The 16,615-nt window shown below is 41.7% G+C and overlaps 1 protein-coding gene across 8 annotated transcripts in view; it reads left to right on the plus strand.

The window, feature by feature from the left end:
- eloal (elongin A, like) overlaps positions 1 to 16,615 on the plus strand; it is a 47,926-nt gene that overhangs the window by 29,526 nt on the left and 1,785 nt on the right. For 6 of the 8 annotated variants that reach the window (XM_059982060.1, XM_059982065.1, XM_059982058.1 and 3 more), the window contains 6 exons: positions 6,192 to 6,297; positions 6,815 to 6,976; positions 8,196 to 8,293; positions 10,021 to 10,201; positions 13,239 to 13,344; positions 16,385 to 16,518. In XM_059982060.1, coding sequence (XP_059838043.1) covers positions 6,192 to 6,297; positions 6,815 to 6,976; positions 8,196 to 8,293; positions 10,021 to 10,201; positions 13,239 to 13,344; positions 16,385 to 16,518 — 787 coding nt within the window. Of the gene's footprint in view, positions 1 to 6,191; positions 6,298 to 6,814; positions 6,977 to 8,195; positions 8,294 to 10,020; positions 10,202 to 13,238; positions 13,345 to 16,384; positions 16,519 to 16,615 lie in introns of those variants that run through there. The other 2 variants (XM_059982059.1, XM_059982061.1) reach the window with 2 other exon arrangements.

The following is a 16,615-nucleotide window of genomic DNA, read 5'->3' on the forward strand; positions in this document are numbered from 1 at the left end:
AGCTTCCCAATCCTCTAACTTCCCACTATATTTTTCTCTATTATATGCCCTCTCTTTTGCTTTTTTTTGTTGGCTTTAACTTCCCTCATCAGCCACAGTTGCATCATCTTACCTTTAGAATGCTTCTACTTCTTTGGGATGCATCTATCTTGTGCCTTCCAAATTGCTTTCAAAAACTCTGATCATTGCTGCTCTGCCATCATCCCTGACAGTGTCCCCTTCCAATCAACTTTGACAAGCTCCTCTCTCATGCCTCTGTAATTCCCATTACTCCACTGTAATACTGATAGATCTGACTGATGCACTATCAATAACTCCAAAAGACTGGAAGTAGAGTAAATACTGGAAACTCAAAGTGCAGGGTGAATTCTATTGTATTATGCTCACTCTCATAAGAGTTTCTTTACCTTAAGCTTGCAAATCAAAATCCAGTTCATTACATAACACCCTGTCCAGAATAACTGATCCCTTAGTGGGTGCAACTAAAAGCTGCTTTAAAAAGCCATCTTGTAGACATTCTACAAATTATTTCTCTTGGGACCCAGCAGCAACCAAATAAAAGGAGGGTAGGCTCATGCAGAGCATCCATTGTCAGAGTGTGAGGGCTTTGCCTTAACAAGCTTTGGCATGAACAGGCAGAGGCACAGTTAAGAAGAGATAAGGCTTTTTCTTCTTTGATATAGAGTAATCAGGATGAAGTGCTCCTCCTGTCAAATGTGGGAATTTGAGATACCTCTCTGTTTCCCAGTTGACTGTATCTGTGGGAAGTGCTTTCAACTTCAGTGCCTGAATGACCAGGTCAATGAGTTGGAGCTGGAGTTAACTGTGCTCAGGATCACTCAGGAGGCTGAAGATATTATAGGCGAGACTTTTGAAGAGGTGGTCACACCCAAAGTACAGGCTTCGGATACTAGATGGAGAGCAAAGGGATTAAGAAGTCAGTGCAGGGTTCCCCTGTGGCCATTCCCCTCAGCAACAAGTATACTTTTTTGGAGACAGCTGGGGGGTGGGGATCACCCATCATATCACTGTGGCTGGCTCTGAGGCTCGACAGGATAAGGTGAGGTAGCATGGTAGTTATAGGGTACTCGATAGTTAGAGGGAGAGAAAGGAGATGTTTTAGCTGCAAAAGAGGCACCAGGATGTTGCGTTTCCTCTCGGGTGCTAGGATCCATGATGCAACAGAGCGGCTGCAGGATGTTCTGAAAGGTGAGGGGAAACAGACAGAGGTCGTAGTGCATATTGACACCAATGACATAGGCAGAAAAAGGGAAGAGGTCCTTTGCAGTGAGTATACAGAGTTAGGAAAGCTAAAGGCCTCCAAGGTTGTAATCTCCAGATTACTCCCTCTGCTGTGGGCTAGTGCAGGTAAGAATGGGGTGATACCATGGATAAATGGGTGGCTTTGGAGATTGTGCAGGCATCAGGGTTTCATGTCCTTGGATTATTGGAACATCTTCTGGGGAAGAGGTAACCTAATCAAGATGTTTGGGTTTCACCTGAGCCAATATCCTGGCCAGGAGGTTTGCAGGGGGCTGAGAACTAGAACCCCAGGTTGGTAAGGGAAGGATTGGACCAGAAGGTAAATGTCAGGGAAAGTACTGAAAGGCAAAATCAAAATAACAGGTATGATGTGTCCATAAAACCATAAAATATAGAAGCAGAGTTGGCCATTTGGCCCATCGAGTCTGCTCTATAATTCAAACATGGGCTGGTCCAATAGTTCCCATCATCTCCACTCCTCTGGCTTCTCCCCATACCTTTTGATGCACTGGCTAATCAAGAACCTATCTATCTCTGCCAATGACTTGGCCTCCACAGTCACTCGTGGCAACAAATTCCACAGATTTACCAGCATTTGACTAAAGTAATTTCTCTGCATTTCAGTTCTAAATGGATGTCTTTCAATCCTTAAGTCGTGCCTAGAATCCCCTACCATGGGAAATAACTTTGCAATGTCTAATCTGTTCAGGCCTTTTAACATTCGGAATGTTTCTATGAGATCCCCCCCCCCCCCCCATTCTCCTGAACTCCAGGGAATACAGCCCAAGAGCTGCCAGCCATTCCTCATACAGTAACCCTTTCATTCCTGGAATCATTCTCTGGGTCAGATGGATTGAAGAGTTTATATTTTAATGCTAGGATTATTATGGATAAGAATGATGAACTTAGGGCATGGATCAGTACATGGTACTACGATGTTATAGCCATTACTGAAACCTAGTTGGGAGAGGGGCAGGAATGGGTGATTAATGTCCTAGATTTTTGAGGTTTTAGAAAAGATAGAGGAGCAGGTAAAAGAGGGGGTGGAGTTGCACTGCTGATCAGGGGTTATCACAGCTGCACTCAGAGGAAACATAATGGACAGGCCAGACACTTGAGTCCATTTGGGTGGAACTCAGGACTAGGAAGGGTGCAATCACACTGAGGGGATTGTAATACAGATCCCCTAATAGCTACCAGGACATTGAGGAGCAGATATGTAATCAGATTAAAGAAAGGTGTAAAAATAATAGGGTTGTTGTCATGGGGGATTTCAACTTCAACTAATATAAACTGGGACCTTCTTAGTGTAAGGGGTTTAGATGGAGCTAAATTTAAGTGTATCCAGGAAGGTTTCTTAAATCAACATGTGGATGATCCAATGAGAGTGTGGCCGTACTGTACCTGGTGTTGGAACAATGAGCCTTACCACGTGGGTGAACAGTTAGGGAACAGTGACCACAACTTCTTAGCCTTTAGGATAGCTATAGTTAAGGATAGGTATGGCCCTTGCAGGAGAGTTTTAAGTTGAAGAAGGGCAAATTACAAGGGCATTAAGCAGCAGTTAAGGAGAGTTAATTGGGTACAGTTTTTTGGAAAATCCATATCAGACATATGGCATGTGTTTAAAGACCAATTGCACAGAGTACAGGAAAGGTATGTTCCTGTTAGAAGGAAGGACAGGGATGACAAGGTATGAGGGATGATGAATTTAGTCAAGAAGAAAAAAAGGAAAAGTATGTAAAGCTTCAAAAGTCAGGATCAACCAAAATACAAGGAGTATAAAGAAGCCAGAAAAGAACTAAAGAAGGAAATTAGAAAAGCCAGGAGGGGCTGTGAGAAGTCCTTGGCAAGTAAGATTAAGGTGAATTCCAAGGCATTCCATATGTACATCGAGAGTAAGAGGGTAACTAGGGAGAGGGTGGCACCACTCAGTGAGTGGTTGAATAGGGAAGGAACATTTGCTTGGATTCAGAGAATGTGAGTGAGGCACTGAATGAGTGGTTTGCTTCAGTATTTCCAAGAAAAAGGATATGGAGCACTAGGAGATCAGTGCCAAGTGTATAAATATGTTAAGGTGTTTGGGGGTCAAGGAGGAGACAGTGCTGGGCCTACTAATGAGTATCAAGTTGGATATATCCCCAGGGCCTGATGGAATTTGCTCCAAGTTCTTGAAGGAGGCAAGAGATGAGATTGCTGGGCCCTTGACCAGTATCTTCCTGTCCTCTCTAGCTACAGGCAAGGTCCCAGAGGACTAGCGAGTGGCCAATGTTGAATTTCTGTTTAAGAAGGGAACAAGGGAAAATCCTGGTAACTATAGACTGGTGAGTCTCGCGTCAGTTGTAGGAAAATTGCTGGAGAAGATTCTTAGGGATTGGATACATGAGCATTTGGAAACCCTTGGCATAATTAGAAAGAGCCAGCATGGCTTTGTGCATGGTAAGTCATGCCTTACCAACTTGATTGAGGTTTTTGATGAGGTGATGAGAGAAATTGGTAATGGTAGGTCAGTGGATGAATTTTAGTGAGACATTTGACAAAGCCCGCCATGAGAGGCCAGTACAGAAGATTAACTCGCATGGTGTTCATGGTGAATTCGGATTCAGAACTGGCTCGTGCATAGAAGACAGGGTAGCGGTTGAAGGGGCTTATTCTGTAATTAGTGGAATTTCTCAGGGATCTGTACTGGAACCTCTGCTGTTTGTAATGTATATTAATGATCAGGAAGAAAATGTAAACATGAAAAAATCTGTAGATGCTGGAAATCCAAGCAACGCACACACAATGCTGGAGAAACTCAGTAGGCCAGGCAGCATCTATGGAAAATAGTAAACGGTTGACTTTTCAGGCTGAGGCCCTTCATCAGGATGAAAATTGAGATGGGCGGGTTGGTAAAATTGTGAATGATACCAGGATTGGTGGAGTTGTGGATAATATAGAAGAGTGACAAAGAATACAGCATGATGTCGACCAGTTGCAGATGCAGGCTGAGAAATGGCAGATGGAGTTTTAACTCGGATAAATGTGAGATGTTGCAACTCGGTAGGGTAAATGTAAGGAGACCGGAGGGAAAGGCCCTTAACAGTGTTGCTGAGCAGAGAGATCTCAGGATCCAAGTTCATAGCTCCTTGAAAGTGGCTACACAGATCGATAACAAACAAGAGAAAATCTGCAGATGCTGGAAAGCCAAGCAATACACTCAAAATGCTGGAGGAACTCAATAGGCCAAGCAGCATCTATGGAAAAGAGTACAGTCAACGTTTCAGGTCAAGACCCTTTGGCAGGACTGTACTCTTTTTCCACAGATGCTGCCTGACCTGCTGAATTCCTCCAGCATTTTGTGTGTATTACACAGGTCGATAAGGTGGTAAGAAGGCTTATGGAATGCATGCTTTTATTAGTCGAGGCATTGAGTTCAAAAGTTGAGAGGTTATGTTGCAACTCTGGTTCAGCAACATCTGGAATATTGCATACAGTTCTGGTCACCCCGTTACAGGAAGGATGTTGAGTCTTTGGAGAGGGTGCAGAAGAGGTTTACCGGGATGCTGCCTAGTTTAGAGGGTATAGGTTATCACAAGTGGCTGGATAAACTTGAATTGTTCTCTTTGGAGCACCGGAGGCTCAGGGGAGATCTGATAAAAGTTTATAAGATTGAGTGACATAGAGTAGACAGAGAAAATGTTTTCCAGTGTTGAAATGTCTAATACCAGAAGGCCTGCATTGAAGGTGAGAGGGGGTAGGTTCAAGGGTGATGTGAGGGGTAAGCTTTTTATTCAGTGTGGTGTATGCCTGCTATGGAGGAAGAGGCAAATGCATTAAGGCACTTGGATAGGCACATGGATATAAGGAAGTTGGAGGGCTATGGACATGGTGTAGGTAGGAGGGATTAGTGTTTGGAGGTATTTGATTTGCTTTTTAGCTGGTTTGAACAGCCTGTTCCTGTGTTATACTGTTCTGTGTTCTATAACCTGATATTCCCAATCTACCTGCATATTGAAATCCCCCATAACTTTAGTAACATTGCCCTTTTGACATGCATTTTCTATCTCCTGTTGTAATTCTGGCTACATTTCAAACACATGTATATAATTCCCATCAGGGTCTTTTTATCCTCGTAGTTCCTAACTTTATGCACAAAGAATCTACATCTTCTGATTGTGTCACCTCCTTCTAAGGATTTGATTTTATTTTCTTAACCACAGAGCTACCCCTCCCCCTCTGTCTACCTGCCTGTCCTTTTGAAATAATATGTTTCTTTGGATGTTCGGCTCCTGTCTATTCCCTTCTTTCAGGCACAACTCCATGATGCCCACAACGTCATACCTGCCAATCTCTAACTGCACTACAAGATTATCTACCTTATTCCATTTACTGAGTTCATTCAAATATAACTCCTTCAGTCCTTCACCCTTTTTCAATCTGTCCTCCTTTTTCACTGCAATTCATCCCACTGACTGCAATTTTGCCCTATCATCATCCTGTCTTTCCTGGTAGTCTCACAACACACTGCCACTGCTTGTGAACCCAAGCTGATACTTCTTGAGGTCTCGGCCGGAAAAGTCGATTATACTCTTTCCCGTAGATACTGCTAGGCCTGTTGAATTCCTCTAGCATTTTGTGTGTGATGGCTGGATTTCCAGCATCCGCAGATTTTCTATTATTTCTTAATATTTCTTGCTTATTTATATATTATTACTACTTTTTTTGTATTTGCATAATTTGTTGTCTTTTGGACATTAGTTGTGTTGTCATGTGTGGCTTTTCATTGCTTCTACTGTGTTTCTTTGTATTTACTGTAAATGCCTGCAAGAAAACAAATCTCAGGGTTCAATATGGTGACTCGTGTACTTTGATATTAAGCTAACTTTGAATTCGAAATCCCAAAGTCATAGTTAATGTTAATGTTTACTATTTTTGCTTTTTTTAAGGTTAAAGTTGATATAAGTACGTTGTTGGACATCCCACTACCTAAATTTCTACCAGATGTCACTGATGTCTCCTTTGATTTTTCACCTACATCACCAATTAAAAAATGTGAGTTGTGTACATTTGAGCATCTTTATTTTTGAGTTATCTTGATCTTAACCTATTGTAAGTCTCTGCCTCCATCACCCACTCAGGCAGCGTGTTTCAGATTCTAAACACCCACGGCATGAAGGAAGTTCTTAATCAGATCCCTTTTAAACCCCTTACTCCCACCCTAAACCCATGTCCTCTAGTTTTAAACACCTCTGCAATGGGGAAAAGTTTCCCTACCATCTGATAGAGCATAAAAACAGGCCCTTCAGCCCATCTAATCTATGTCCAACTGTTAGTTGGCATGGTCTGTAGAGCTCCATACCACTCCCATCCGTATGCTGATCCAAATTTCTCTTAAATCAAACCTGCCAATCACCATTTCTGCTATGAGCTCGTTCCACTCTCTGAGTGGAAAAGCTCCCACTCAGGTTCCCTTCAAGTATCTCATTCCATCTCTCTGCCCTGTCCTATCCCATCAATGCTCCTCATAATGTTAGACATCTGAAACTGAAAATAATGCCCTTTTATTTAGCAGCAGCAGCAGCAACCGATGTTTCTGAGAACACGATGGAATTTACTGGTCGGAGATTGAACTGCAAAATGCAAGTGTATTCGGGCTGTAAAACAACAAACATTTTGAAGATGATGACTCTTTATGAACAGTGCATCCGAGTCCTTCAGAACAACATTGATTGTAAGTTTTTGTACTGAGCGGTCCAAGTACACAGCTCCCTGAAAGTGGCTGCACAGGTTGACAGGGTGGTAATAAACGTAGACAACACTCTTGCCTCTATTAATCGAGGTACCGAGTTATGTTGTAGCTTTACAAGACTACATCTGGAGAACTGCATTTAATTCTGCTCACCCCCATTATGGGAAGGATGTTGAGGTTTTGGTGAGAGCACGGACAAGGATTAGAGAGCATGTGCTATAAGAAGCGGTTGGACAAACTTGGGTTGTTTTCTCGGGAGGGTGAGGAGAGATCCGATGGAGGTTTATAACATTATGGGAGACATGGATGGATTAGGTAGCAGGTACCTCTCTCCCAGGGTCGAGATGTCTCGTATTGGAGGGGATGCATTTAAGGTGAGAGTGGCATTGGTTCAAGGGAAGGGTTTACACAAAGAATGGTGTGTGCATGGATACACTACCAGGGGTGGTGGTGCTAGTAAAAATATGATAGAGGTGTTTAAGTGATTGTTGGTAGGAACCTGAATGTGCAGAGAATGAAGGGATATGGACATTGTGTAGGCAGAAGCAACTAGTTTAGTTAGGTGTTTAATTGATTGCCTGATTAGTTCAGTGCAATACTGTGGGCTGAAGGTCAGTTCCTCTGCTGTATCCATGCCCCATGCCCAGTCCTTCTCCTTTCGCAGCCGGGCTTGGGACTGTCTATGGCAGAGTTACGATAATATATACAGATAATAAAAACTTATTTTGTAGATGTACAAGTTGACATATATGACATTTAGTTAAACATACAACAATAATATTCTACTGACACTGTCATAATATGTACTGGGTGGTAGCAGGGTATCCAAAAGTCTGTCAGCCTGCAGTAAGAACCTGTTACCCAGCCTAACAGCTCTTGTTCTTATAGTGTGGTACCTTCTGCCTGATGGTAGGAGGTCAAAGAGACTGTGGGATAGATGGGAGGAGTCATTGACAATGCTGGGGGCTCTGTAAATGCATCCTGTGTGTGTCCTGGGTGGGCTGGCAGAGACCCCAGTGATTCTCTCGGCAGTCCTCATAACTTGTTGCAGGGCTTTTCAGTCAAATACCTTGCAATTCCCATAGCAGACAGTGATATAGCTGGTCAGGGTACTATAGCGATAATATATTGTGTGTCATGCTTCATGTGAACAAAACACTAAAGAGGAAGGTCTAAATTTCTGTCTTTTCTCTTCCCCGAGCCATCCATGAAGTTGGTGGTGTGCCATTTGAGATCATTGAGCCAGTGCTTGACCGATGTACTTCAGAGCAGCTCTGTCGAATTGAGGACTGCAACCCGGTGAGGAGTATCCCAGTCCCTGTTACAAAATGCTTCACCTATCTCAATCTACCATCTTAACTAAACTTCTTGGATTCAGATTCAAACTAATATATTGTCATATACACCAGTGTACAATGGAATTCCTTAGTTGCATGAAAGTCTCAGTAGAATCAAATGCAATATTAGCATTCATTTTGAGAGGACTAGTGTATATAAGCAGGGATGTAAGGCTGAGGCTTTATAAGGCATTAGTCAAACAGTGTTTGAATATTATGAGCAATTTTGGGCCCCATATCTAAGAAAGTGGATGTTGGTATTGGAGAAACTCCAGAGGTGGTTCACAAGAATGATTCCAGGAATGAAAGGGTTAGCATATGAGGATTTATCTATCCTAATGTTTTTCAAAAATTCCAGCATGTTTTCTTTCTTAACATTGACATGTTTCAGCATATCAGTGGGCTTTACGTCATCCTCACAAACATCAGGTTCCCTCTCACTGGTGAATAGTGAAGCAAAGCATTTATTAAGGACCCTGCCCTGCTTCCCCTGAGTCTGGGCACGTTTCCTCTTCTGTCCCTCTTCAGGCATTTGTAGAGAGGGCTACAACAGATGTCAGGGTCTTTCAACATGAAAATCCTCAGAAGTTCAAAGATGCATTGTTGACAATTCTGATAGCCCCATTATAGGAAAGATGTCAAGGCTTTGGAGAGGGTGCAGAACAGGTTCAGCAGGATGTCATCTGGATTAGAAGGTATGTGCTATAATGAGAGGTTGGGAGAGGCTGACGAGAGATCTGATAGAGGTTTGTAAAATTACGAGAAGCCCAGATATGGAGTAGGCAGATAATCAGACAATATCTTTTTCCAAGGGTTGAAATGTCTAATACCAGAGAGCATGCAATTAAAGTGAGAGGAGACATTTCAAAGGAGACTTTACACAGAGACTTGTGGATGTCTGAAATGCGCTGCCTGGGGTGGTGATAGGGATTTAAACATGTCTCTTAAAGATTTAGACGGGCATATGAACGTAAGGGATATGAAAGGATATGGACGTTGTGTCGGCATAAGGGATTAATTTAGTTAGCAATTTGATTGCTAATTTAATTGTTTCAGCACAACATTATGGATTGAAGGGCTAAATCCTGTGCTGTATGATTCTGTATTCTATATGCCAAACAGATAGCAAAGGTTGAGTAATGAGGAAAACTGGTAACTTCTGTGCTTCAACGATCACAACTGATAGCTGAATGCAAATGAAAACCTGGCATGGCAAAATCTACACACCACTCATTTGAATATGGAATTGCTCAACTGGGAGAACAGCAAGAATAGTTTCATTTAGTTGAACGTTACTCAATTTATAAAATGTTTTATATAGATTACCTGCCAGTGCGGTGGTAGAGGTAGGTCCATCAGGGATACTTAAGAAACTTAGGCACAAGGATGATAAGGAAATGGAGGGCTATGTAGGAGGGAAGGGTTAGAGTATTCTTAGAATAGGTTAAATGATTGGCAAAACATCATGTGCCAAAGGGCTTGTACTCTGCTGCAGTGTTTTACGGTAATCATCACGTAGAAGGTTAGCATTAACATGATGGGCCAAAGGGCCTGGTTCCATGGTTTATAACTCAAAGGGTCTTGTGTTTCTGGAATGGATGACAAAAGAGAGCTGTATATTCTCAAATAATTTGTACCTTATTATTATAAGATCCACTGTGATATCTCTTTTATTTTAATCTTAAATAGAGCTTTATCGAACAGACTGATCACCTCTGGATGAAACATTGTAAAAAAGACTTCAAAAGTGAACAGCCCCACAAGTACGAGTCATGGCGTGAGCTGTATCTGAGGCTTTACGACGAGCGAGAACATAAACTGAAAATACTGACTCAAAGTATTAGTTCTGCACACGCTAATAAACCCAAAGGTCAGTTTTTAACATGGCATTTATACTGACAAGCCATCATGTTTATGTAAGGGCTACATTTCAAATTATTCTAGCATCAGTGCTCAGGGTCCTGAACCAGTGTGGATAACTTCACTCACCTCAACTCTAAGCAGATTCCATAATCTATAGATTCACTTTCAAAGACTCTGCAACTATTGTTCTCAATATTATTTATTTTCTGATTGCACAATTTGTCTTCTGATGCACATTGTTTTTGTCGGCTTTTGTGTGCTGTTTTTCATTGATTCATTGTGTTTCTTTGTATCTATTGGGAATACCTGCAAGGTGATGAATCGCAGGGTAATTTATGGTGACATATATGTACATGGCTAATAAATTTACTTAGAATTTTGCATTGGATCTGCAGGTAGAGTTAAACATGGACATCCAGTAGAACTAGTTATTCCATCCACCTTGTGTTTATTGTGTAACTTGGAATGAATTTAAATTAAATCCACAGCACTGTGGCAAAAAGCTTGCAATTAAGAGCAACTGTTCAAAGAATACAGGATATCAAGGCCTGATATTTAGTGACAGAGAACATCCCTGGTTGGCTGTGATCAGTGAAGTTTCAGTGAGAACACAGGAGAAACTTGAGGAGGCACAGTTTAAAGTGGTTAAATGAAAGACTGTACAAGAAACATGTTGACTGTTCTATTTAAATAGCTCGTTCCACATTATCCAAGTTCTGTCCTTGTTCGTCTTCACCATAAAATTATTACTGGTATTTGTCCAAAGAATTGTTTTTAGCTGGTTTCGTTCTTGTGTGTCTTCTTTGGGATAATCCTTTTGTACAGCTTTGTTCTGCTGTGCTACAGTTCAAAGTGCCAGGAAGCATTCTGTTAAATCTCCTCTGCACCCTCTCTGAAGTTTCCATATCCTCCGTATAATGAGGTGACCAGAGCTGAACACAATATCCCATAACCTACAAGCCAAAATAGAATCTTATAACACTACAGCACAGAAACAGGCCCTTCTAATCTGTGTCAAACTATTCTGCCTAATCCCATCAACCTGCATCTGGAGTATAGCTCTCCATACCCCTCCCAGCAATGTGCATCCAAATTTCACTTAAATGTTGAAATTGAACCCAGATCCACCACTTCTGGCAGCTCATTCCACACTTTCGCCACCCTCTTGAGTGAAGAAGTTTTCCCCCATGTTCCCCTTGAGCAGTTTCCTTTTCTCAGTTAGCCTGTGACCTCTAGTTCTGGTCTCACCCAGCCTCACTGGGAAAAAAACCTGCTTGTATTTACCCAATCCATATCCTTCATAATTTTGTATATCTCTATCAAATCTTCCATCATTTTCCAACCCTTCCCTATAATTCAGGTTGTCAAGTCCTGGCAACAACCTTGTAATTTTTTTCTGTTTTCATTCAGTTTTATTGATGTCTTTCCTCTAGGTGACCAGAATTGCACATAATACTCCAAATTATGCCTTAGCAACATCTTGTATGGCTGCAACTTAACATCCCAACTCCATTTCTCAGTACATTGATTTCTGAAGGCCAGTGTGCTAAAATCTCTCTTTACAACCCTATCCACTTGTGATGCCACTTTCAAGGAACTGTATTCCCAGATCCTTCTGTATTACCAAATTTCTCAGTGCCTTATTACTCACCATGTAAGTCCTACCCAATTGACTATATTAAATTTCATCTGCCATTTTTCAGCCCATTTTTCAAGCTGGTCTGGATCTTTTATCCCTTTTCTATGTCGTCCATTGTTTGACTTGTACTGTATGTTTGTGTAAATTTATTTTATAAATGGAGGATATTTCTTTCATGATTTCTACAGTTTTGAACACTGGGGACTCAGTTGACTCTGAATGATACATCTCTAGGTAATTGGTTTGTACCAAGGTACAGTGAAAAATTTAGTTCTGCATGCCGCCGAGGCAGAAAATTTCCAGTACAACGAGGTAGTACAAAATGAAATGCAAAAATAATGCAGGTTGTAGTGTCACACTTACAGTTCGGGTAGGCAATAACATGCAAAGGCACGACAAAGGAGATTGAGAGATGAAGAGTAACACGTACAAAATGCTGGAGCAACTTAGCAGGTCAGGCAGCATCTATGGAGAGGAATATCAGAATCAGGTTTAATATCTCTGACATATTTCATGAAATTTGCTGTTTTTGGGCAGCAGTAAGTCAAGACTCTAGATTGTTTAATACAATTTCAAGTACTCAAGTGTAAAAGAGAACAAAATAATTGTTAACACAAGGAAATCTGCAGATGCTGGAAATTCAAACAACACACGCAAAATGCTGGTGGAATACAGCAGGCCAATTATTGTTACTCCAGATCTGATGCAGCAAAAGTAAAAACTCAAACAAAGAACACAATCATATAAATAATTTATATACATTGATTGTACTTTCATAAAGTGACACTAGGCACAGGAGTGTCTGTACATAAGGTGGCTGAGAGGAAATAATAAAGTAGTGGTGGTTGGGGGTGTGACAGGTGAGTTAGTGGGTGGATTGCTGCTTTTTAAAAGTAACTGATTTTGAGATTGGTGGTATCCCTGGTGGGAGTGGGGCAAAGGGAGCAATATATAACAGATACAGTGTAATACAGAGCATGCTCTAGTAGTGGACCCCTCTTCGGAGGTCTCGATCTGAAATATCCTTTACTCCTCTCCATAGCTGCTGCCAGACCTGCTGAGTTCTTCCAGTATTTTGTGTGTCAATCGGGATATTCAGAATTTCTTGTGTTTGTGAAAGATCAATAATTCATCTTCATCATAAAAAGGTCTGTTCAATAGTTTATAGCAGTGTGATAGAAGCTGTCACAGAGACTATTTAGCTTTATAGTTTGTCACAGCAGTGAAGGGAAATGGTGACTGGAAATTAATTTTGAGAACATTATTTTCTTATGCATATTTATTATTGAAATATTAGGAATAACTATTTTTAGTTACAATAGAAATATATTAGCTGATAAAAAGACTGTTGGGTCAGCATAGCAACATCATATTTTGCAAGGAATGCGATTATTCTTGAATTCAGGTCGTCAAATAAAATTGGCATATGTCGATACTTCTGCAAAGCCGCCCAGGCATGTTCTTCGACAGCAAGGAAAACAAGGAACTATTCCAAGCTCTTCCAAGCAGAGGTGAGCATTCCTATGTAGAACAGAAAGATGAAATGAAAGATTAACTCTTGATGACCCAGAGCCACCTGTCTGGGTATGATGTGGTGCAGCTTATGACAAGCTCTGATCTTAATTGGGAAAGGAGGTGCAGCAGTGCAATTCCTCTCGCTGAGCACGATGTTCTCCCAAGGGATTAACATCGCCTGCGCGTGACTTTGTTTATCATGAGGAGGCCGAAACATGGGCAGCACCACACGGTCCTTAAGACACTGGGGTCAGGATCCAGTGGCATGGAGTGCAAGACAACTGGGGATCTTTTGCTGCTGCAGTCTTCCTCCACGTTCAATGCCATTAAGATGTGTCAGCCAGCTCCACTGTTGAGGCCCTGTTTGCATTGTTCTTTCACTGGGACCTGCCCCTGACCTTACTGCCATGGTATCCCTACCAGGATCTAAGCTCTTGGGATCTCAGGAACTCACAAGGTGATGATCAACAGAGAAAGGAGGTGAAGCATTTGAACAGCAAGCTGGGGAATCACAAGGATAGATATCATACAAAATGGTGCCTTTATAAAGGGCACAGGTACAGAGAGAACATGGCTGTATGTGCATACAGTTCTGGTCGCCTCACTACAGGAAGGATGTGGAAACTGTAGAAAGGGTGCAGAGGAGATTTACAAGGATGTTGCCTGGATTGGGGAGCATGCCTTATGAGAATAGGTTGAGTGAACTTGGTCTTTTCTCCTTGGAGCGATGTAGGATGAGAGGTGACCTGATAGAGGTGTATAAGATGATGAGAGGCATTGATCATGTGGTGAGTCAGGATGATGAAAGGCATTGATTGTGTGGAGAGTCAGAGGCTTTTTCCCAGGGCTGAAATGGCTAACACGAGAGGACACAGTTTTAAAGTGCTTGGAGGAAGGTACAGAGGAGATGTCAGGGGTAAGTTTTTTACGCAGAGAGTGGTGAGTGCATGGAATGTGCTGCCAGCAATGGTAGTGGAGGCAGATACGATAGGGTCTTTTAGGAGGCTCTTGGGTAGGTACGTGGAGCTTAGAAAAATAGAGGGCTATGGTAACTCAAGGTAATTTCTAAAGTAAGTACATGTTTGGCACGGCATTGTGGGCCGAAGGGCCTGTATTGTGCTGTAGGTTTTCTATGGTCTATAATTACGCTGATTAAATATAATGTAATGTAAATGTCTCCCGCTTTGTGCAAGAGAAGTTCTTTGGGGTTGGAAGAGGGAGGGGATGAAGCTACAATCTTAGAATTGAGTGGATGTGGGGAGGATTGTTTGTGATAGTGGGAGTTTTGAGGACCAAAGGGCATAGCCTCAGAAGAGAAGGACATCTTAATAGAATAGTGATGAGGAGGAATTTCTTTATCCAGAGGGAGGTGAATCTGTGGAGCTCATTGCCATGGACAATGTGGAGGCCTAGTCAATGGCTCTATATAAAGCAGAGGTTGATAGGTTCTTGATTAGTAATGGTGTCAAAGGTTATGTGGAGAAGGCAGGAGAATGGGGCTGAGAAGGTTTATAAATCAGCCATGGTGGAATGGCAGAGCAGACTTGATGGGCCAAATGGCCTAATTATGTTCCTATGTCTTAATGTCTTGTGCTCAAAAAAATTTGACATTGGAAGAAAACTTGACCTCTGGGCCTGTGCTCAAAGATTTTGTCAAAAGTTTTTGGCTAGAGGAACACATTCAGAGTGGGTGGATTTTAGTCAGTTTATATTAAAATACAAACTGCTTATCCAGCTTGTACAATCCTGCCAGACTCATTTCCTGTTTATCATTCAAATATTCAGTTTAATTCACCCAGACTCTATTCACAATGCTTGCGGATTTATAATATACTAATCAGACTGATAAGGAAGGATATTTAAGAGAGGTCTATTTGTCACACGGACATTGGACTATGTTGTTTGTGTCAGTGGCCAACACAGTCTGAGGAGGTGCAATGCTTCAGATGCCAATGTCGCTACTCGCGACTCACTAACCTGTACATTTGGGAATGTGGGAGGAAGCCAGAGCATCCAGAGAAATTCCATGCAGTCAAACTCCTTACAGACAGAGGTGGGAACTGGACGCTGTAAAGCTTTATGCTAACTTCCATGCCACCATGACACCCACTACACAATCTGAATGGAGAACATCGGATACATCTTCATACTTTACTTACTGCCAGTGTCTGGTGTTTCAGACAGCAAGGTCTTCCATCTCTGTCTGTCCTTGGGCATCAATTTTGTTATTGGTCTTGGCGATGTTCAGTGTTACCTTCATTACACCAGTAGCTTCCTCTTGGTTTTCACTACTGTCAGCCATGCAAGTCCCGGGTGGAGACTCAGGAATACCATTGTAGAAGGATTCTCCATTGCTGTTTCTGTAACAGATTTATTTCACCAGTCAGGGTTGTCAGCCCTGAGCTGACCCCCACCTTCCCACCACCGAACCTGGAGGACTAGTGGACCAATCCTAGTAGTCTGGCCTCTGCCCTTTGACCTATCTGGCATGGGTGACTCTACCAAAAGCCAAAACATAAAGCCCTGACTGTAGCCAACATAGCTAGATACATGGAGGGTACATCTTTATGGGTGTAGTTAATTTTCATGGTTGTTTTTTTCCAAAATCTTCCTTCTGGAAAGTGCTATAGGGCTATTAAAACAAGAAAACTTCCCTCCATGTTGAAAAGTTCTTCCCTCAGGCAGGTAATCTGGTCAACCATTTTAATTAGCCCTCCGATCTCCCTCAATCGATTACTTCAGTCACTGCACTGTTAGCATGTTAAACAACTTTTCATAATGCTGTTTACAATGTACATTGCTGGTATTTGATTTATGCACATTTACCCCAGATTTGTATTTTAACCTCTAACTTTATTTTTATATAATTTCTTACAGTAGTTGAATGTTATTTTTTTATTGCATGTTGTGCCCTAACTGACAGACCACAGCTAATTCCTCATACATGTAAATGTATTTGGCGAATAATGTTGATTCTTGATCCACGGTCCTATGGGTCCTCAGTTCTCAGTCCTTTGTTGTTCGTTGTTCTTGTAGAGTGAAATCTTCTGGGAGCACAGACTTTTCTGTCCCTACTGGAAGAAGTGGCATTTCTAATGGAACAAAGAGTTCTGGTAGCAGTGTTGCTGCAAGTAGTCATTCAGGACCAGATGCAAAGAGGCAAGTTAAAAGTAAGTAAAGTATATCTTTTATTTTAAGTTCCAGTTTGTCAATTGTCATCTGATTGTGTATATAACCAAATGAAACAACTTTCCTCCTAACCACAGT

The sequence above is a fragment of the Hypanus sabinus genome, chromosome 10 (genome assembly GCF_030144855.1).
Source record: "Hypanus sabinus isolate sHypSab1 chromosome 10, sHypSab1.hap1, whole genome shotgun sequence".
Taxonomy (NCBI): Eukaryota; Metazoa; Chordata; class Chondrichthyes; order Myliobatiformes; family Dasyatidae; genus Hypanus; species Hypanus sabinus.